Source organism: Carassius gibelio, chromosome B22 (assembly GCF_023724105.1).
Source record: "Carassius gibelio isolate Cgi1373 ecotype wild population from Czech Republic chromosome B22, carGib1.2-hapl.c, whole genome shotgun sequence".
Taxonomy (NCBI): domain Eukaryota; kingdom Metazoa; phylum Chordata; class Actinopteri; order Cypriniformes; family Cyprinidae; genus Carassius; species Carassius gibelio.
In genome coordinates, this window is record NC_068417.1 from 20,386,428 (window position 1) to 20,410,487 (window position 24,060).

Consider the following 24,060-nt stretch of genomic DNA (forward strand, 5'->3'; position numbering starts at 1 on the left):
ACTGTTTTATTATTCCAGTTGTTACTGTCATAAAAGTATTTTAGAGAACTAAAAAGAGGAACAATAACTACATTGTCAGAGATCAAGTCTGCAGGAAGCACTTTGACCATCAAAACCATCAAGAGAGCATTACTGAATCATCCAAGTGAAATAAAAGCTGCCTGGTATCAGATAGCTAATGCATTACGGGAAAGACAAGGGAGAAAAAGAAAGACAAAGATGCTGCAAGATCTACATTATTATCATGATAAAACACAAATGATAGGTTGTATATCTGGGCAGAGTAATGAAAAAAACAGAAGACTTGACCTATAACTATAGAGAGTTAAAATAGTCAAGCATCAACAGAAAACATACACAAACAAACTAAAAGCTAAGCAGTTGATGCAATTAGTCCACAAAACGCTGAAGCTGAAGTAAGCAGTCTGGAGATAAACAGTGGTTTATAATTTACTGTAAATAGTTTCCAAGGATAAGCCTGCAAAAACAGCTAAATACAATTTTTATTATTATTATTTATACCAGGACAGCCAGTAAGTGATGTTCTCTGACATTTGTCCACTAATAATGTGGAAACAACATGAATCTCACCACTGCTTTACCCAGCATGGTTGAGGTCTCTGAACTAATGTTATGACTTAATTAAAACCAGTGAACAGGACTTTGTGTTCAACCAAAACAATGACATAATTTTCATGTTGCTGACATGAATGAACTGTGCTCAAGCTCAATTTGCTTGAGATTATTTTATTTTATAATCAAATTTCTGACATTAAATTACAGCTTTTTAACTGAAGATGTAATTATGTTATTTCTCCAGGGCTGCATATTTCAGATGGAATTTGAGTATATCCCAGAACCACTTATTTTTGCAATCGCATTTTAAAATCTTTCCCACGCCCCTGATCTGCATCTAAAGTTCCTTACCAACAGAAAACTTTATAAACAGGTGATTTCCATAATATATTAAATGATTTTGCTTTTTTTTTTTTTTTCAGCTGTGGATTTTTAGAAGGTCTGTGAGTGGAATAAACATGAGGATCTTCATGCACTGTGACACAGTGACATCTCTGAGTTCCTGAGTCAGAGCGAGATCTGCTGTGGTCTGGTTTATTTAGGCCATTCGTCTGCATGTGAACTGAACCGATGTGGTTTTGTTGTGTTTTTGGGTAAATAGCCAGCCAGTATATGAGAATTGATCTATTATGGGATGTATGGTTGACGTTATGTGCATTTGAGCAGTGGGCCGCTTCTGTTCTCAGACTCATGTTTGTCACTTGATTTGACCTAAATATAGTTAGTAAATGTAGTTATTTATTTATTTAGAAATGTCTTTTCTGCAACTTTGCTGACTTTCAACTTTTCTAATGTTTGCACTAAACCTTATGTGTATATACAATTGTCTGCTTTATGACTAATTGCTTATGATGTTCGTCACTTGTTAGTCTCTTTGGATGAAAGTATAAAAAGTGTTAACCGACCGGAATAGTAATTGAAGATTTTTAGGTCAGTTGTATGTTAAATATTCATTACATGCTCAGATCTCCAAACAAGTACTAAACATAGTTGTGTCAGCAACATATACTGTTTGACATATTTATTGTTTCAAATTGTTTACATTGTATTTTTTATGTTCTGTGGTATAAGCATGTTCTATCTCCATATTTGCATAACCCATGAATGATATTCACACATGGCCTTGACATTTGATGAACACAGATTTAACATGTTTCTGCATTTGTAAACATTGCTCTACAGGAAATAGTGGCCAACCAGAACCAAAGTGTCAAAAAATCTACAGAAAGTGCGAACACAGGCAGTCATTGAGAAAAATAAATGCCATATTTTTGCTCTTGTTTCAAAAATAAATAAATTAAGTAAAAAAAAAAAAGTGCATCTAGTGTTCCAAGCCCCTAACAACCCCCTCAGGGGGTGGAGCCATAAAGTTATGCACGTGTTATCCATTCCAAAATTAACAATATATTTATACGGTTTATTTTCTTGTTTCCCTGTATTTGTTCATTGAATGTGTGAAGAATGTTTTCTCCAGTAAACTCAGAATTTAGATTAACAATGATTTATGATTATAATAGACTGTTGATATCTACAAAGACTGAATATAAGGAAGATACTATCTCAGCCAACACGTAATCAAAATCAGTAAATGGTGAAGTAGTTATAAATTAAAGACAAGTAACTTCATGAATTCACGAATGATTTAAATAATAAATTATTTTTAAGCGCTGTAGCGTCATAAAGCCACATGCGCCCTCCCTCCATTTCTTCCTCTGGTTGAGGAGACTTCTGCTCGTGCAGCTGTCGTTTTTAACGGACGTTTTCCACGGAGCTATGAGGACTTTAATAACAGAAATCTTTCGGACATAATTTGAATAATATGCATTCAGATGCTGCTTTCATCTGTCTATGGATTCTTATCACAAATGGTAAGCTGGATTGTGTTTCATGTTGGGCGGTCTTGACTGGAAAAGCCCCCAAATATGTACCTAGTGTAAATACAGTACGACCATGCAAATAAACTTTTATATGCATGCGTGTGTTCGTGTATAATGTTTCAATATTATTTTTTTATATTAACTTAAACCCCTCCTTTTATTTTTATTTGTTTATGACAAAGATTTGTCTTTTGTTTGAATGTGTTTCAGGTGTGTTTGATGTTAAAACAGATGAAGTGAAGTCAGTGTCAGTGACTGAAGGAGATTCTGTCTCTCTAAACACTGATGTTAAAGTACAGACAGATGATATGGTACGGTGGACGTTTGGACCTCAAAACACTAGAATAGCTGAAATCATTAAAAGAGACCAAATTAACTTTATTTATGTCAGTAATGATGGGAGATTCAGAGACAAACTCCAGATGGACAATCAAACTGGATCTCTGACCATCAGAAACATCAGATCTGAACACTCTGGACTTTATAAACTGACCGTCATCAGTGGAGAAACCTCACTTAAGAGCTTCAGTGTAACGGTGTATGGTGAGTAAACTGTCACTAAAAATATATTGCAGATGTTCACTGAATATAAACCTAACAGAGCACTCAGATCATTTGGATCGAGTCAGTTATAAATACCAAGGGTTCACACAAAACAAGGGGAGTCCTCCTTTAGTTACTATGCCGCCCGCAGTTGGAATCAGCTTCCAGAAGAGATCAGATGTGCTAAAACACTAGTCACATTTAAATCTAGACTAAAAACTCATCTGTTTAGCTGTGCATTTCTTAAATGAGCACTATGCGATGTCTGAACTGATTGCACTGTATTTTCACTTTTTTTTTTTTGGTAAAATAATTTATTTATTGTTTCTGTTTTTAAATTCATTTTGAATAAGTACATTTTTAAATCATTTTAAAAGTTTCAAAATTGCTTGTTTTATTTTTATTATTATTTTACTTTTCTTTTATGTAAAGTAGAGATCGACCGATATGGGTTTTTCTATAGCCGATGCCGATGCCTAGAGGTCAGGGTCAGCCGATTGGCGATATGTGCTGCCGATTTTTAGGGCCGATATCTTGGAGTTGTCCCCTTGATTTGCATGCTAAAATGTCACACAATAAGTGGATGCACAACAAATTTTTTCTAAACTTATCATAATTTATTGAGCACTGACTTGAACCATCTCTTTATTCATCTTAATTTAGTGCACTGCACGGTATTAAAATAAAACATTTATCCAATGTTAACCAAACAAATCAATAAACTGACCAAGTATTAAATATATAAAACAGGTTTTATATATATATATATATATATATATATATATATATATATAAATCATTTACATAAAAGTTTTAGAACATTTACATTTATCAAGTAGAATTTTTCAAGTTTGTTGGAACATAAATGTAAACTTAAATATACATTTAAATAAATAAAATTTTAGAAATAAAAATCAATTAAACTGAAAAATATTATATATATATATATATATATATATATATATATATATATATATATATATATATATATATACATATATACATATAAAATAGATAACAGTAGTGCTGCAAACACACTAGCAACCAGCAACATTTGTGTTTGGTATAAATGACACAGAAGATCTAAAGTGCATTCTAATTTCAAACTTACATCGCTGTTCATTATTAAAATAAAGTACAGTCAACCAAACATTTAAAAAGTTACACTGGTCAGTTTAAATACACCGTATACCGGTCCTCTATGGGGTTATGCCAAAGACGTTTTTGCTCATGTGAAGAGGATGATTTTTTTCCGTCTAGTTTACATAAAAAAAAATAAAAAATATTATAGTTTAACATTCAGATACATTGCGAATATGGAAACATTTGGATATGTGCAGAACGAGACGTGAGCAATAACCTCCAAATTCCTTCTAGTCAAACCCGCGCTCGCTCGTCCTCGTATGGATCGGATCATTTTTCGGATCAGCAAAAAAAAAAAAAAAAAAAGGCCAAGACAAATAAACATACGTTTTGTCTTTTTTTTGTTAACATCAAATTATTAAGTTAAAATATATGAAATCAACTTAGTGCACATGGGGCATAATATCTTCTTTTTAACATAATAGCCGGACTTCTCATCTCCCAGTCTGCTGTAATGAAGTGAGCAGTTATCGTCAGAGCTCTCCGTCCCCCTGGACGTCCACCCGTCTGTCGTGAGCGCAACAGAGGATCCTCGGGATAGTACATCCACAACTTTTTTCTTCTCCTGTTCATAAAGATCTGTCACAATCTTTTCACTCTAACCTCTTTCCTTCATCATTATATCTGACCAGTAGTGTAGCCAGAAAAGAGACTCTGGGTGTGCATATGAAAATCTGGGTGTGCCGCATTTATTGTCAGATTACTGTGCAAACTTATGGGATAGTATTTTTGTCGCACTGCTTCCGTCCAACCCATAGACAGTAAAATAAATGGACACAGCGACCCAATTGAAACTCAATTGAGACAAGTGAAGCCCATTTTTAGCGTTTTTTAGCACTTCCGTTTCTGACGCGCAGACTCAAACTAAGCTTGATGACGTCAGCAACCTGTCTGACAGATGTAAACCTTCTAGTAGCTGTGCGTGCAAACTGCCATCGTTAATCTTGCAGAGACGGCGAGCTTGAGCGGGGAGTTCTTTGGCGTGAGTGAGCAGGAGTAAGTGTTCTGATTAATTATTTTGTATAGTATTTTTAAATGTAACGCCAGTACGCCATATTAAGTGAATTGCCTGCCAGCTTCTCCTCCTGTCTGTACGGTAATGCGACAGAGAGTCGAGTGGTTATGACGCAATCGTTAGCCTATTATTTTTACAAAAACTGTTTCTAAGGGGCCATAATGTAACATAGAAAGTAATGGAGCCCTTTATACATTATTGTGTATCTTTAGAAATAAATAATGGACAAACGGAGTCTTTAAACGCCTCAGATGTAAAGTTATTCGCTGTCAAAGTGACGGCAAAATGAATTGGAGGTCAATGGGACGCTAACGCAAGTGAAGTTCTGCTACAAGATGGCGGCACCCGGTCGACTTCCTTGCCGCCTGGTCCAACCATACTCCTAGTGGTTATTTGCAGCCAGGTCGTGTCAAAATATAGTTAATTGTTAAATGTAATAATTTTCTTCCAAATACGATAATTTTGAACTTCTGGTACGATACTTGGACATTTCCAATCTGGCAACACTGTCTGTTGATGTTGGGCCCGGGGAGGGAGAAACATCCTCATCAGGTGTAATGTTAGGCCTTGTGTCCAGCTGTCCATCAAGCTGAGGTTTTTTTTGCTAAAAAAAATTAAGGAGCTCTGCGACATTGCTAGCTAGCAATGTGCAATCAAAAATTATTTGTTTATATCAAAGACTGCTGGGGTCACATTCAGCTGCTGTTTGCTGATTGGTTGGCAGTCCAAATGTCGGCAGATATATTTTAACAAAAATAATTTAAAATGTAAATTACATTTAAAAATTTTTAGCATTATTGCACCATATATTTCATTCTTATTTCTGGACCCCTGAGAGTATGATTTAGAATGTTCAGAGGCATCATAGAACTGCCAGACTGAAACAGCTTTCACGCGTTGGCTGGCACTGAGCCAGAGACGGACGCGCTCAGCGCTTGTCATATATCACAATTAATATGCAGTGTTTTCAACCACATAATGTTTATTTTAGGTTTCATACATTTAGATATACATAATCACTAGTAAAACAATACCTTGGTAGTTTGTAAAATACGCACTGATGTCTATGGAAGCAGCAAAAAATATCTAATCAAATGTAATTTGCCGACGTTTTTTATTCATATATCAGACACACATAGGGGAACAAAAAAAAAGTTTACTCTATTCTTCGTCCAGTTCAACAGTCACTTACTTGCATGTATTTCGGGAGAAACTGGCACACCCTGGCACACCCGTAGCTACGCCACTGTATCTGACAGTGAAGCCAAAATACGCGGTGCGTTCAAGCTCCTCCGTTCCTCCGCCCGCCATGACCACTAAGGCCGGTGACACACTGGCTGCATGGCGTGAGCGCCACATGTCTGAAGCGTCCCAAGAGCGTGGCGGCTGCCTCGCGTTTTCTGTGTCTTTACACACCAGATCCGTGCCTGGCGCTGCTGCTGTAGAGGGAGACCGTTGACAGACCAGGCTCTTGTCTTCATGACAATAATATCAAAAAAAATTTACACACCTACGCCTACTGATAAAGGACACCGTCAAAAGTATTGACGGCAAAATAGATTATGTTTGACTGGTGCAATATTTGAAAATTGATAATTATTTATTTATTTTTTTAAATTACATTTATATCTGAATTTATGTCAACCTATAGACTTTCAAATATCAAAATATCATGAATTCATATGTATTTGTGTACAAAATGACATATAAACACATTTTCCTATTATATTTTGCCTGGAAACGCTTCCAACACGCGCGCGTTTCGGTTCTATTTCCAGCATGCACGCGTTTTCTGCGCGGCTCACGCAGGCGGTCTGTAAGCTCTAACCTGTTAACATGGGAGTCGAATTAAAAACCAACACGCCACGTGGCTGAGACGCTTGCGCCACGCATCCAGTGTGTCGCTGGCCTAAGTGTGGACTGAACATGCGCAACTTTTTTTTCTTTTTCATAAAGCAATCCGTGGGGCACGTGTGTGCCGAACCGAAGATACTGATCCATTGCACCACTACTACAGTGTCATTTGAAAACATTGCAGTTGCGTTTTAGAATACAACAATGAGCACCACGAAACCACTTAAAGAGGCGCATTCAGCGGTCTCCTTGATGCGAAACAGTCAACAAAGTAAAATAATCTTAAACGTATGGCGCGCTCTCTTCACTTTATCAAATGATCATAATCACATTTATTCATTTTACAGTCCTGCTACTAGCATTTTATTCAGACTAAAGCTTTTTTTCCAAGTGGCTTTTGCACATAATAATAATACCTCTGCAGACGCATTTTGCAGCATTAAGGTTATTACTTGATCGTTAATTTAAACGACGATCGATCATGGAAATTATCAAATATTGACATCCCTAAATACAAATGAGTTGGATGGAAAACGTCTCAGGTTACTATCGTAACCTCGGTTCCCTGAGAGGCGGGAACGAGACATTACGTCAGCTAAAACGTATATGGGAACTTCTCCCTTCTCCACTTTTGCTGAAATCTTATTGGCTAACGCCAGCTGGGGACAGCTGGCCAATTGACGTGAAGCATGCAAATACTGACAGGTTCGCGGGCAGTATAAATTGCATGGGCGCGAAAATTACGTCAGAATCACGACTGAACTCTAGCACAGCTGATCAAACAGCGATCACGGCGGCTAACGTAATGTCTCGTTCCCGCCTCTCAGGGAACCGAGGTTACGATAGTAACCGGAGACATTCCCTCTCGAGGCGGTAACTCAACATTACATCAGCTAAGATGTATATGGGAACTGTATAAAATCCTGCCGTGAGAGCAGTGAAGATAAGCCCTGAACGGAGTCAATCACCTCCACACATAAGCAGTACAGCTCCAGCCAATGGCCGTGTCGCTAAGAGTGCTCGCACCTGATAGGCGGAACTAGACCAATGAGACATCTGCTCCGACCCTAACGAAATTTGCATAACTTATGCAAATAAACGTGAAGCCCGCACTAAACAGGGCAGACATAGCACATAAGCACTCAAGCGTTAGAGTTAAATACAGAGTCGACAGCTTTGCGGTGACAACTGCATAAACCGTAAAACCATAACACAGAGTTAGCAGCCATGGTAACTACTGTATAGCTGGTTATAATAATGAATAAACTTAACTCACCGAAAGTACATGTGACGCTACAGAGGGTACATCCAGCTTGTAAAACCTGGCGAATGTGTTCTGGGAAGACCAGCCAGCAGCAAGACATAAATCCTGGATAGACATACCTCTAGCCCAGGCCCAGGAGGAAGATATAGCCCTCACAGAATGAGCTTTGATGTTGAGGGGACAATCCTTCCCTTGGCATTTGTAAGCCAACGCGATAGCGTCCACTATCCAGTGAGAAAGTCTCTGTTTTGAAACAGCACGTCCCTTATTACATCCACCAAAGCACACGAACAGCTGGTCCGACTGACGAAAGGCAGCCGAGCGGTCCATATACATCCGCAGAGCCCTAACAGGGCAAACAGCGCTCTGAGCAACAGCATCGTGCGAGGCTGACGGCTCAGCAGATAAGGCGGGCAGTGAAACAACCTGTGCTCTAAAAGGTGTATTGAGAGACTTCGGAACGTAACCTGGTCTCGGCCGGAGAGTGACATTACAGTCGCCAGGTCCGAAACAGATGCAATCGTCGTTCACCGAAAATGCATGTAGGTCTCCAATGCGCTTCGACGAGGCGAGAGCAAGAAGCAAGGCAGTCTTCAGGGAAAGCTCCTTAACCTCAATAGAAGCTAAAGGCTCGAACGGCGGTAGAGCTAGAGCCCTCAAAACTAGAGCTAAATCCCACGGCGGCACGGAGGGTGGCCGTGAAGGACACAATCTCCTCGCTCCCCTGAGAAAACTGATTACCAGGCCATAGTTACCGATCGATTGCCCGTCAATCGGGGAACGAAAAGCGGCAATAGCGGCCACATACACTTTAAGCGTGGACGGCAAACTCCCGCAGTCCATTCTGTGCTGTAGAAAGCGTAAAACATCCGACACGGAACAGGTCCCCGGGTCGATTTGAATGTTCTCACACCATTTTTTGAAAACTCCCCACTTCAGAGCGTAGAGGCGTCTCGTAGATGGAGCGCGAGCCTCCGTAAGCGTACTCAACACCCGTGAGTGCAGGGCGTCCCGCTCATTTAAGGTCCCCGCAGCGGCCACACATGAAGGTTCCACAGCTCGGGGCTGGGGTGCCATATCGTGCCGTTCGCTTGAGACAGCAGGTCCTTCCTGAGGGGGATTTGCCATGGGGGAGCCATCACTAACTCTCTCAGGTCCGCGAACCAGGGCTGATTCGGCCAGTTCGGGGCCACGAGTATAACTGACGCTCTCTCCTCCCTGATTTTGCATAAAACCAAAGGCAGAATCTTCACCAGAGGAAACGCGTAAAGCCTGGCTTCCGGCCAGCGCGATGTCAGAGCATCTCCCGGTAGAGGGGAGTGAGATAGCGAGAAAATCGTCTGACAGTGCGTGTTCTCGCTTGTGGCAAATAAATCCACTTCCGCCCTGCCGAATCGATCCCAAATCATTTGAACTGATCCTGGGTGAAGCCTCCACTCTCCTTGAGGAATCCCGTTCCTCGAAAGCATGTCTGCTCCACGGTTCAGGATACCGGGGATGTGCGCCGCTCTTATGGAGAGAAAGTGTAGGTCCGCCCACAACAAGAGACTCTCTGCTCGTTTGAATAGAGCTCTGGACCGCACGCCACCCTGGCGATTTATGTACGAGACCACAGACGTGTTGTCGGTTCGAATCAGTACATGTCGCCGCTCCAGCTTCGACCGAAAGGCCTGCAGGGCGAGGAAAACCGCTTCCAATTCTAAACGGTTTATGTGCCACGTCCTCTGTGACTCCGACCACAGGCCTGAGGCAGGTACGCCCAGGCACACTGCTCCCAAGCCTGAAGTTGACGCGTCCGTCAAGACCACGGTGCGCTGAGTCACTAAACCCAAAGGAACTCCTGCGCTGAACATATCTGTGCTGTTCCACAGTCTCAGAGTGCTGACGCAACTGTGAGTGACCGTAATTCGTTTGTGGCTCGACGACCACGCCCTCGGCGGAACTCGAGCTTTTAGTCAAAGCTGTAGTGGTCGCATATGTAACAGACCCAGATGGCACACTGAAGAAGCCGCCGCCATCAGACCCAGAAGCCTCTGAAAATCCCTCAGTGAAACCGACCTGCCCGGTCTGAAACGGCGCAGAGTCGATGAGATTGTCTCCATGCGCTCCCGAGAAAGATGGGCTCGCATCGCCATCGAGTCCAAACATACTCCCAGATATGTTATAGTCCGACTCGGTAAAAGCACGCTCTTCTGCATATTTACACGCAGTCCCAGCGTATCCAAATGGCGGAGCAGCGTTTCCACGTGACTGATTAGCACATCTCTTGAGTGGGCCAAAATCAGCCAGTCGTCCAGATAATTCAAGTTGCGCATTCCGCTCGATCTGAGGGGAGAAAGCGATGCGTCCAAACACTTTGAAAACGTGCGGGGAGCACAGAATACTGATAAGCCGTGCCTTCGAAAGCAAACCTGAGGAAGCGTCTGTGGTGCGTCGCTATTTGAATATGAAAGTACGCATCTTTTAGATCCATGGAGGGGAACCAGTCCCCGGGTCATACCTGCATCAAGATCTGTTTTAGTGTTGTCATCCTGAATGCGCGTTTGTGAAGTGCTCAGTTGATGGGTCTCAGATCCAGAATAGGACAGAGTCCTCCACATTTCTTTGGCACCACGAAGTAGCGGCTGTAAAAAACGCTTTTCTGCTCGCTTGGAGGGACACGCTCTATCGCTCCTTTCTCGAGCAGACTGAAAACTTCCTGTCTCAGAATTGAAAGGTTGTGGGGCAAAGTCAGTGACGGGACCACGCTGTTGAATCTGCGTTTGAACTGAAGAGAATATCCTTGCTGAATAATTCCCAGTACCCACGGTGAAATGCCTGGGATAGCCTTCCACTCGTCCAGAAAACGACACAGCGGACGCGTTAGCTCTAAGGCTACTGTAACCACTGAAGGCTTGTTTTGACCGGGGCCCCGCCCCCGCGAGGTTAGAAGCACCGGCTGGGGGGCTGCCCGTGGCGGGCATTGTGTGCTGTTGGCACTCTCGCGCCCTCGAGAGGCCATTATAATCATTGCTTGTAACTCTGCACTGTCCTGAGACAGGGCGAGTGACACAGTGTTGGGTGCACAAGGAAGAGAAAGCTCTCTTTGTGAAGAGATACATGTTTTTATTGTGGAACTTACACAAACAGCATTTAAACACACATTTAGCTTGTCGCCCAAAGGAACCCGGAGGACACGAAGCTCTTGAACACGGCGCTTGGGGGTGGGGCCACCAGCGCACTCTCTCTTCCTCTTGAGTGGCCCGTCAGGAAGATGGCTTTGCAGCCGAGGATGATGCGCTGGCTCTCTCGCGGCGCGGGCTCTTCTTCCTACTCCGATGCCTCTTCCCAGGCCCTGACCACTGCTTGTTTCACTGCACCTCGCGGATGAGGACTGAAGTGAGCAACGAGGCATCACGTGGCTCATGGCATTTGCGCGCTTCTGAGTCTCGGAGAAACGTTCCGTGACCGACTCCACGGCATCACCAAAGAGGCCGGAGGGAGTGACCGGAGCATTTAGAAGCGTCCTGCGATCCGCGTCCTTCAGGTCAGCTAGGGTTAACCATAGGTGCCTGTTAAGGACGACCATAAAACCCATGGAACGGCCGATGGCTTGAGCGGAGCGCTTGGTAGCCATCAGCGCGAGATCGGTTGCCGCGCGCAGATCCCTTATGACGTCAGCATCAACCGCGCCGTCATCGATGGACTGAAGAAGCTTCGCCTGGAACACCTGGAGTATAGCCATGGCGTGAAGGGCAGAAGCTGCCTCCCCTGCAGCAGCATAGGCTTTGTCCGCCTGGTGAGCTGTAAACCTGCACAGCTTGGAGGGCAGGCTGCGGTCGGAACCCAACACTGAGGAAGACGGGCACAGGTGCGCGGCAACAGTCTCCTCGACGGGGGGCATGCGCACATACCCGTGGGCCTCCGCCCCGTCCACGTGTGTGAACATGGCTTGCGTGGCAGAGTGGGTGCGCGCCGATTGGGGTGCAGCCCACGACTTCACCACGTGCTCATGCACGTCTGGGAAGAACGGGGTGCTTCTTTTCGATGCGGCCTGGCGGCGGCTCGGGGGGGGCGGAAGCTATCATCTGGGAAACTAACAGCGCCGAACTCGTCTTGGGGCGGGGGGGAGTCCACCAGCGGCTCGCTGGCGGCAGTGGGCCTCATCCCTGCTGTTGCCCGAGCCACTTCCCTCCTGGCTCTGAGGGCGCGCACTGGCAGCTCGGCACAGTGGGCGCACGTGTCATCCGAGAAAGCTGCCTCTGCGTGGGCGAGGCCCAGGCACGAGACGCAGAACAGATGAGGGTCCTGCGTGTCGAGGGGACCCGCACAAATCTGGCAAGTTGCTGCCATCGGATGCGGAGAGGAACGGTAGTAATCCTCTGATGCAACTTCCACGATGGTAGATAAAAGACTTCAAGCGTGAAGATAACTTCATAGAGTGAAGAAAGAGATTCTGACATAATTTTCGCGCCCATGCAATTTATACTGCCCGCGAACCTGTCAGTATTTGCATGCTTCGCGTCAATTGGCCAGCTGTCCCCAGCTGGCGTTAGCCAATAAGATTTCAGCAAAAGTGGAGAAGGGAGAAGTTCCCATATACGTCTTAGCTGACGTAATGTTGAGTTACCGCCTCGAGAGGGAACTGGTTATTGTCTGCAACAAACCATGCTTCTGAACAAATGTTATTCAGTGTTCTGGGCAGCACCAGGACAGCTGTGTCTCCGAGCGCGGTGCTGTCTGTGAGCGGGGCGAAGTAACGGAGCCCTCAATATCGCTGCAGTGTTTGTTAGAGCTGCCAACTTCTCCACCCCATTTACAGAGTGAAATTCTCTGACTACCTTTATCTCCCAGGTCTGTTGTTGAATCTTCCAAAAGTTTTGGCTAGGGGTGCTTCACATGCAGTGGCAGCAGCAGCACTTTCCACCGCGCCAATAACACGGGGCTGCCCGCCGATGTGCCTGACTTTAAATCGGCGCTACTAAACACTGATATCGGCCGATGCCGATATATTAATAAATGACAAATATCGGCCTGATATATCGGCCGACCGATATATCGGTCGACCTCTAATGTAAAGCACTTTAACCCCTTTACGTGCAAACATCGCCGACGGCCCCAGTTTATTATTGTTTCACTTTCACAGCACATTAAACATCACTGTCTTACTTCATCTGGACAAACTGTGCATCAATTGAAAGTTTAAAGACTCTAGCTTCGATATTTGACCAATATTTTGATAAAACATTGTTGCAGTGACAGATATTTAGTGATTTATGTCAGAAGTGCAAAATAATAAATCCGTATTATGCCATATTTTGAATAGAAATTCACCACTCACTCATATTCAGTCACGTCAGCAGCGGTTTATTTGTGTTCACATTAGGGCTGCAACTAACGATTATTTTGATAATCGATTAATCTGTTGATTATTTTTACGATTAATCGATTTATGTACTTATATTTTAGTTTTTTCCATTTTTTCCCCAAGTAAATTATTAATAAAGGGTCTTTATCATTCAGCATAGATTTTTAAGAGATTTTAACCATTTTGCATTGTCATATACTCATCAAAAATATACCTGGAGTTGTTTTATTATGTTAGTAATCCTTTGTCGAACTCTTCTGCAATCAAAACACTGACCCATACTCTAGCAAAATTCACAAGGAGATTTCAAATATTGTTTTCACCATGGCAGTCCTTAGAGCTCCTAAAGTAGTTTAACATCCCAAACAAAGCTTAAGGAATCTTTGAGAACATATTTTCAAGAAGTATAAGGATAAAACAGAATAAAATTGCAGTGCATTGTATTTTATTATTTACTGGGAAAAAGCTTTATAGCTTATGCTGTGAAATTGTAAATCCTTCGAAAAAAAAGTGCCAATGGCATGAAACCTGAATGGAACTCACAATTTAAAGTAAAATCCATCAGAAGGTTGTCCAGAAAAAAAATTGGGACACACACAAAAAACCTGCTGTGTGAAAAAGAGCAGTGAATACTTAGAAAAGAAGTGCATTTTAAATATACTCAAACATTTACCTCTCTCATTCAGTCATAATTAGGCTGCAAGTCTGAATTATGAACTGGTAAACGACAAACTGATCACATAACATGTTTGTAAAGCTTTAAATGATAACTGTCAAAAAGCAATGTTATCAGCTTTTACGACTAAACATTTGCAAACAACCTTGTACTGGAGAATCTGCACAAATAAAATTCTTAGGGGCCGTTCACATATCGCACCTAAAAACGCGTGGAAAACGCTAGTCGCGCCGCTTTCTCCTTCTTTCCAAAGCGCTCGGGCAGAAGCGCCCCTGAGGCATCTGCCTTTGCTAAGCAACCATGACGTGCTCTCTCCATGACGTGCCCTCTCCATGAAGACCCGGAAATTTCAGCAAAGGATAAATGGATGCGGTGTGGACGCGCCTGGAAAAACGGGCGCATCGCACCGCGTGCGTGTCGCGACCGCGTCGCTTCCATTATGAGAGTGCATACTGCGCGCCTACATAGGAAATAACGAACTTGAGCACGCAAAAGACACGATATGTGAACGGCCCCTTAAACAGTTCAGTAGTGCAGAGTTTACAGGTTACTCTTAATTTTGAAGGCTCAAAGTAAAGTACTCCCACTTCCCGCTGAATGCTGCAGAGACGCTGTTCGGGAAGCACGTGACATAAAACGAGGCCAGCTATTGGCTATTCGCTACTTCACCTGCTGTACTGGCTGAGTAAAACCTCCGGTGGCTCATTACCAGGGGCGTCGCACCCGTGGGGGATGTGGGGGTTTTAACACCCACACTTTTCCCGGTGAGAGGGTTCGACACCCGCACATTTTCTGCAGTTTTCCCGCAGTTTTGCACAAACGCTCTGTGTCTGCGCTCGCCGCGGCTGCCTCCCCCCCCCCCCCCTCAAACATGACACCGCCTTTGAGTGTGATCGGCTGATGATTGGCTGTTCTGCCTTAAGTCCAGCCTCTCTTGGGGTGTTATCGGTCAGCTCGTGCTGAGGAGGCGGGAACTTATGGTTATTTACATCTCCCTTTTCCAGGTACTTTGAATGAGTGTTTATGATTTAGATGTATTTAAATAAGCTTGATATGTGTTTGGGAAGATGTTCTGTTAATCGTTTTGTTGACATGTCGAGTGTTTTTGGTATTATATTTCGTTTTTTAGACTAATGCTAATTGCTATTATTGGGATATTGTTTGCATACCTGTTGAAGAACTATGAAATAAAAGTGTATATTATTTTAATGTTTAAAAACAGTAAATTGTTACATTATTTATACCACCAGAGAAAAAGCTTTGTGTGGGCGTTTTTTCTCCCCTTTTCTGATTTTGCGTTTTTTTTCTCCCCTTTTCTTATTTTGCGTTTTTTTTCTCCCCTTTTCTGATTTTTTTTTTCTTTTTTAATGTAGGATTATTTTTTCCCAGCCAAACGCTGCAAGCCAGAAATCCCGCAGAGTGCCAGAGAACTTTAAGCCCTGCATTTTGTACCCCTCTGTCAATGTGTTCATAATTTTTATTGTTTATAAACAAACCGCATCCATCCCCCACACTTTTGAAAAGCTTGCTACGCCCCTGCTCATTACTGCCACACTTTGGTCACCGCAGATTTGAAATATGCACGAAATGAGCCGCTTATGGCAAATAAAATTTATTTAGCGACGAATCGATTACTAAATTAGTTGACAACTATTTTAATAATCGATTTTAATCGATTAAATCGATTCGTTGTTTCAGCTCTAGTTCACATAGACTCACTGAACAGCGTCAATAAGGATTTATAGACCAAAGATGCATATCTGCGGAGATATATGGATATATTTACAGATGTTTACTTCATATTTCTTCAGACAGAATCGTCATTTCTATTCATTTTCCACGGATTTATGCGATCAGATGATAAACAGCCTTTCCCAGCGATCTGTGTGTGTGCGCAGTGGTCACAGCTCGTGCTGTGTGTGGCTCAGACTCTGATTGGGCCTTGCCAGTGTCAATCTTAGAGTTTCATATCTGGACACCGCCCCATCGTGTCACATGCTTCCTGCACACTTCCTGGTAGTTATCTGGCCAAAACAACACTGAAACACCTCTGTACACACGAAATATCCGAATAATAAACCCAAGATTATGATAGTAAAGCTTGGTATGATAATTTATTGAGATCTGGGGCGTTTTTATAAAAAAAAATCGAAAATGTACATCGGAAATGCTAACTTGTGCAGCGTTGAAAAAGGCTACAAATAACATATTTTTACAACAGTAAACGACCAAATTCCACCCCTGATCGCTAAAGAAAGTTATTATAAACACTCGATCGGCGTTTAAAGTGAGTTTTGAGTAAAAGTGTACTAATCATTTTATAAATTGTCTGATGTAGCTTGATGCTAACGTTAGCTCCGATGCTACTAATATCAGGTGCTTTTCTTCTTTATAATGCATTTTTGTCACAATAATTCACGTAAGGTTGTAGGAAAATGTTTTGTTGTATTTTTATAGTAAGACTTTAGATAAATAAGGGCTAAATGCAAAGAGAGACTGAAGTGAGATCGCTGCTTTGTGTCTTTGTAAAGCCTGAAAAACCACAATCAAGGCTAATAAAGGTGGAATAAAAACAAAAGAATAATGATAAAAGAATAATGCGGATAATGTGTCATACCTGGCGGAGGTGTGAAAGACTCGTTTGGTGAGAACAATGGAATAACAGATAGGGATTAATCGGGCAGTTTTCACAGCCAAACACACACAAAATACACTGGAGAGTTTACATGTGAGATCTCACAGAGATGACAAGGGCCATAAATCAATCTGATTAGCCTTCTCTAAAAACACACATGACATGGCCTTAGAAAATATTTCATAAAATTCGCAGTTTTACAGATTAGATTATGAAATTTCTAATGAAGTTTTGAAAGACTTGTGGCTTTAGCTACACTCTATTTCTAAACTCATATCTTACATCAACACATTTTTAAATACATTTAAAAAATATGTTTTTAATATTTTTATTTTTGTTTTTATGTTTGAGCTTATATATCTCTATTATCATAACAGTCTGAGTGATTCTGATTCCTGAACAGTAAACTTTAAAGTGTCAGCTTTGTGAACATATGTTGAATATGTATCTAGTCAGAAAGAATCATGAGCAGAAACCTTTTTATTTTGGGTATGTCATTTCTGTCTCCATGCCAAAAAAGGAGGTGCCTAGAAAGGGGTTAAATTACCATTGTGTACGAAATGTGCTATATAAATAAACATGCCTTGCCTTGCCTAATGCTAGATGTGTTCATTATTGTTTAATTCTGAACTCTAGTATGTTGTATAAAAGTTTCTAAATGTTACTTCAAATGCCAGAAACTATGAAATGACAAACCAAACGCTGAGCTATTTATTCAGCTGCTAAAATGATCAGTGTCTCTGAGTAGATACTGTTCAAGCATTCATTTCATTCTCAGCCTTGCATTTAAAATGTAGTTTTCATTTTGATTAGACTTGCAAGAAAACATCTTTATCATGTTATTTTTTGTTGTTTATTGATAATACTGAGATAATGCTTAGTTTTACTTGTTTTTTTATGTTGCTTTCCAGCTCCTCTTCCCTTTCCTGTCATCACCAGAGACACTTCAAACTGTTCATCTTCATCATCATCATCATCTAAACGTTCATCAGTGTCTAGATGTGTGCTGCTGTGTTCAGCTGGGAATGTGAGTGCTGTGACTCTCTCCTGGTACAAAGGAAACAGTTTATTGTCCAGCATCAGTGTGTCTGATCTCAGCATCAGTCTCTCTCTACCTCTGGAGGTGGAATATCAGGAGAACAACATCTACAGCTGTGTGATCAACAATCCCATCACAAACCAGACTCAACACAACATCAACATCACTCAACTCTGTCACACGTGTGAAGGTATATCAGCTGTAATAAAAATAATGATAATACATTTTATTTATAATGCATTTTTCTAGAACCCAAAGCGCTACAAACAAATACAGTTCAAAAACTACAATAAATGCAATACAAATTAAAAAGTATAAATCATAAAATACTCATTACAGTACAACACAGTAGAATTTTATTGACAGTCACAGTCCATAAAAGCAATTTTAAAAAGATGAGTTTTCAACAGCTTCTTAAAACTGGCTATTGTGTGAGCCTCTCTAACAGAAGTTCCATAACCTGGGTGCAGCAACAGAGAAAGCTCTCTCCCCCATAGATTTTAATCTATAGGGAGGCTGTTGAAGAGTAAGGGAATCAGCAGACCGAAGGGAACAAGAAGGCTACAGTAAGTCACAAATATAAGAAGGGGCAGTTCCATGTATAGCTTTGTATGTTAATGTTAGAGTTTTAAAAACAATCCGCAATATGCAGGAAGCCAATGCAAACTATAAAGCATGCCTGTGATATGCTGACGTGATGGAGTATATGTGAGAATACGAGCAGCTGAACTCTGGATATACTGCAGGCGTTTGATTAATTTAGCAGGTAAGCCAATGAATAGTGCATTACAGTAGTCAATCCTGGAAGTAACAAATGCATGAATAAGCCTTTCAGCGTCAGGTGGAGTGAGGAAAGGCCTAATTCTTGCAATGTTTCTGAGGTGATGGAAAGCAGATTTTGTAATACTCTTAATGTGAGAGTCTAGTGTCAGATGAGTGTCAAAAATTACTCCAAGGTTACGAGCCTGAGCAGATGGAAGTACTACACTGTCATCCATAATCAAATTAAGATTGCTACCCTTATGAATAGCCGCTGGTGTGCCAATGAGTAGAACCTCTGTTTTAGAACAATTCAGTTTTAAAAAATTATGGTGCATCCATGTTTTTATTTCCAGCACACACTCTGAAAGAACTGTTGAGTTGAGAGTAGGATCAGACTTGGAGCTGATGTAAATTTGTGTATCATCTGCATAAAAGTGATACCCCAAACCATATTTCCTAATAATTTGTCCCAAAGGAAGCATATACACACTAAACAATATAGGACCCATTACAGATCCCTGAGGAACACCATGACAGACTTGATTGGTGCAAGAAGACTGTTGATTGTCTTAAAAATCTTATTTGGGTTTGCAGCACCATCACTAATAATAGATGAGTAGTTGTTCTTGCTGCTTTGAGTGCTTCAGCATATTGACTCAAATGACCATCATACATAAGTCTATGAACTGTCAAACCCCATTTCTTATATTGACGTTCAAGCTGCCTGCTTTTCATCTTCATAGCCCTTAACTCAGTGGTGTACCAAGGAGAAGATTTATTAAATGAAACAACACGTTCTCTCCTAGTGGCTAATTCATCCAAAGCAGATGACAAAATAGAATTATAGTAATCAACAGTTTCTACAGCTGAGTGCTCTGAGATCAGGCAGGAGAGATTGTCAAAGTTAAGATTCTTGACATTTCTAAAACTAATGACCCTTGTTTGAGTACTACTTAAAAGTGGAACATTTAAATTAAAAGTGAGAAGCTTATGATCACTGATACACAAGTCACTACTATCTAGGTTATCAATGTCCACTCCAACAGAACATACCAGATCTAGTGTGTGACCTTTATTATGAGTGGGAAATTTCACGTGCTGAATCATGTTAAAGCAGTCTAATGCATCCATGAAATCAACTGTTAGATTACTATTTGAGTTGTTCACATGAATATTAATGTCTCCAGTCACAATCATTGCTGGACAAACAGCACTAAGAGATGTAAGTAGCTCAGTGAGTTCAGTAAAAAACATAGGATTTGGTTTTCGAGCAGTTTCAATTAGCACTTTCTGATGAGTCCGTTGCGGGTAACACAAGTTTGCATGGCAAACACCACGTAGAGAACGCTTGTGTGTTTCAGAGGCCTTGGACAGAGACCATAAAACTTTAATGCCAGTCCCAGTAGTATAAACATTACGCCGTGATCCTTTGTGTAAATATTTCGGCCGACGTAAAAGCTGACATGATTTCAAGGTCTTTTCAACACAGTCGTCGGGAACTAAATAATGTTCCAATGATAGAAGTTCAGAAAAAGAGTATCTTATCATGATGAAATCCAACTGTTGTTGAAGGACCCGCTCTCCACGAAGCCCAGACAGGGTCAAAATAATGATGACGATGATGATGATGTTGATGATGATGACAATGCAAAGCGAAGGAATCCGCATGATAGGAGCAGCGATATCCAAATTGAATCACTTGAAACAGAATCCAGATGCGTTGTTATCACACTGCTGCATTTGACAGGTGTTCCAGTGTTCCCAATCAGCAGGATCAGTAATACCACGATGTTGTGCCCAAAACCGCGAGAAACTCCACAGTAGAACTCCAGTGTCGATAAAACAGCATAAAAAGAGCCAAATAATAAAAATCTCTATTGTTTAAAAACAAATTAGGTAGTAAATAAAAAAAATTCGGACGGAGAAGCGGCAGCCAACTTGCGCCTGCGTTCTCTCCCCCCCGAGAGTGATTAATCTCATCACCTGTACTGATATAAATATGTGACCTGTGCTGGCTAAATGAGTTCAAATGAAAAAAAAAATAAAAAATTTTTTACATTCTCCATTAAAAGACCTTCTGAAAAACTGGAAAAAGTTTTCTGAAGGTTCCAAAACAAAATAGTCTAGCAACATTAATTCTTTCCCCCCATTATTTTTCTCAATAATCATTACTAGATTAATCACAATAGCTATATATATATATATATATATATATATATGTGTGTGTGTGTGTGTGTGTGTGTTGTTATAATAACCAATGAAAAAAAAAATAGAAACAGTATTAAGACTTAAGTTGTGATTTTTTAACTTTAAACACTATTAGACAAACGTCTCCCAGATCTGCTTTATACTAAGTATTGTTTTCTTTTTTGTTTTTACAGAACCTCTCCGTTCCTATTTCATACCACTGGTAGTTGGTTTATTGTTGCTGGCAGTTCTTTTGGGCGTGATTCTGTTTTGTCTCATCAAGAACCGTAAAAAAACAACACAACCTGGCAAGTATTACTGCGACTGCATGTTTTCATCTTTGTGTTGGAAAAGTGTTTTATCATATTACCATCATTTCAAGTATAATGTTTTATAGTTGAACTGTGGTTATTATTAAAACAGTTGAAAATGAAGACACACATTATGCTACAGCAACATTCGTTGCACATCCTTTTCATCATACGGTAAGATGCTGATTTGCTGTGTGCATTGTGTCTCGCTGTCTGCCTGTAGAAAGCTTAGCATCAGAGAACTGATGGATTATTAATGCTCAAAGAAAAAAAAGAAATCTCCATATCGGTCTGTGCTTGCTTATTACTTAATGTAACCTAAGCAGAAATTCTGTTTTATTTCAAGCTGAATTATAGATGAATTTGGTTTTAAAGCTAGTAAATTATTTAAGTGATATGTTATGTTTCACATGCACCATGCATCAGGAACTGCAAGATGGACAACTCTTTCTAATGAACAGTGAATTAAGCTACACTCTTTACTAACTGTGTGCAAATCTTTACAAATATGGATTATGTGACAAATAAATCCCGTGGATTTTAGTAACAACAGACTGAAAAGGCTTCAGTTTGTCAGTTAACAGTAAACCTGTTCTACCTGTGATTCACAAATAATGATGAATCTTTATCTTGTGAAGTAGTAAAATCTCCAGTAGGTTCCTGTGTAATGTTATATCAAACACCTGCTGTTTGAACTTGTCAAACATTAACAAATCATTGAGACTTTTCAACAATTTAACCATTTTAGTTTTTCTTTACTGTTCATATTTACTCCCTGATGAAGTTGTTTTATAGATCTCTAAAATACAATAGATCAAGTTTTATTATATTTATATTATATCGTATAGTGACACTTGTTTTACTCCCTTTGAAATAGACATCAAGAAGGAAACTGTCTTGCTGTTGTCTTGTTGCTGCTTTACTGTACTTGTGTGTATATTTGCTGTATGACAACATGATCATTCATCCATGTGTGTGCAGATCATGTCATATTTGTTTCAGATTGATTAGTCGCATGAAGACTTGTTTGATCATAAACTGCTCTGTCTGTGATTGTGAGATACTGCTTGCTTTTACAGTGTTTCAGTATTTTAATATATATCATAAAATTATGTATGGCTTTGTGATTTGTTAGTCATTTCATTCACTGATTTTTCATTTCAGTTCTGTACTCTTTATAGGAAATAGCATTTTTAGGTATAATGCCCCTTTCAGAACTTCCTCTCCTGTATGAAATGACCTTTTATTGAAATTAAGCCGTGAAGTTCTGCAATTCTGTCCCACAAAACAAGGCTTTAAAGTGTATTCACAGACTCTGTGACCAATAGTGCAATGATAAGAGTTGAACGGATGAAGGAAAGTCTTGTTTGATATTCTAGAGCGCTTGTTCGCTGGTCTTGAAATTTTTTTAATTTTGTAATTTCATACGAAGCAGCAGTTTGAGAGCTAAGCGTCTTACTTTCAACTCTGTTGATCAGTTTAATAATATGAAGAATTTTCTGTCTGTATTTTTTTATTCTCAAAGAGATTTGCTTTCTTCAGTTTTGTGATTGTGCCATCACCACGATTCCTGATTTTGTCTTTGTGATTATTTTCCCACAGAAACCTAGTGGAGAAGACAACATAGTGTACTCAAGTGTTGCAACACCTAAGGAATGAAATATTTGTGATGTTTTTGTCTTAAAAAAGAAAAAAATCCAACTGCCATACAGAGCAGTGTTTCTCAACTGAAACTGGCGGTTCATGAGCCCAGTATTTAAGGATACATATGTGAGGGATGCAATGTTGCATGCAGATGTTGAAATGCAGCATGTAAAAGTGAAATCATGTGATTTGGAAAATGGAAGAATTTAGAAACTAGTGATCATATTCAGCCCATTTCATGTTAATAATTGATTTGCAGCTCATCGTAATATTGATCCATTTCAGCATTCAAGCTGATTTTAGTAGTATTACTGTCACTTAAGAATTATTAGCAATTTTGGTCAAATGTCTGAAGTAAAACTTGAAAATGAAACCAGTTTGAGAATCACTAAGGTAAAATACAAATGTATTATTTTTTTGTTATTTATTTCCACACTGACATGTCATTGTTAAAATCTAATTCTGACTTTCAGCTGAGTTTTCGAAGACTATCACTGACAGATAACTGTACAAGGAGTCATGTATTTCAGGGACTTTTGTCACTTTGAGACAATCCAAATAATCGATCTTAAAAAGGTCTGAGAACGAGTGGATTCAGTAACAGCTTCATAATGCACAAGAACTGCCTACACAGCAGAGTTAACTTGTCTTGACTTGATCTCTTGAGTTCATGCTCTACAGCTGCCTTAAAGTTTCAGTGTTTGTGTATTTTATATTTCAGCATTATTTCATGAATATTGCACTGAATGAAATGTATGTTTGCTGTGCTTTATGCAGTTTTAAGTATTTAAGTGTTTCTTAATATTTGATCACTTTCCTGAATATATTCTAGAATATAAAGCAAATCTGAAAGCTTTTAGCATTACAAGCCACAAAAATAATTAAATTGATTTCTTGCATCACATTTAATGTTCATTAACACATTTAACCCTGCTGCTTGTTTTAATATATCCCTCTAGAAGTTGCTGTTTTGCTGTCCTGACAGGACATGTTTCCACACCTTTGGCTTTTCAATTTTTTTTCTTTGGGCGGGAACATGTCAAGATTAAGCCTGTCAAAGGTTTATTGTGGCCACAATACCAGTAACAGTCAAAGCAAAAAAAAACTTAATCATTCAGAACTCTTAACACTGTGTGTATAATATTATTGACAGAGACGAAGCTGATCGAAATTCTGAATCAATAGGA

General features: G+C 40.4%; 1 protein-coding gene across 4 annotated transcripts in view; it reads left to right on the forward strand.

The window, feature by feature from the left end:
- The first annotated feature begins 2,288 nt into the window (after positions 1-2,288).
- LOC127986953 (CD48 antigen) overlaps positions 2,289-24,060 on the forward strand; it is a 104,746-nt gene continuing 82,974 nt past the window's right edge. Inside the window, exons 1-6 of one of the 4 annotated variants that reach the window (XR_008161000.1) lie at positions 2,289-2,444; positions 2,664-2,996; positions 17,842-18,159; positions 21,113-21,226; positions 21,342-21,403; positions 22,832-23,449. Coding sequence is in view for 1 of the 4 variants with exons in the window: in XM_052589223.1 (XP_052445183.1) it covers positions 2,396-2,444; positions 2,664-2,996; positions 17,842-18,159 (700 nt within the window). In the remaining 3 variants the exon portion in view is untranslated. Of the gene's footprint in view, positions 2,445-2,663; positions 2,997-17,841; positions 18,160-18,417; positions 18,536-21,112; positions 21,886-22,831; positions 23,450-24,060 lie in introns of those variants that run through there. The other 3 variants (XR_008161002.1, XR_008161001.1, XM_052589223.1) reach the window with 3 other exon arrangements.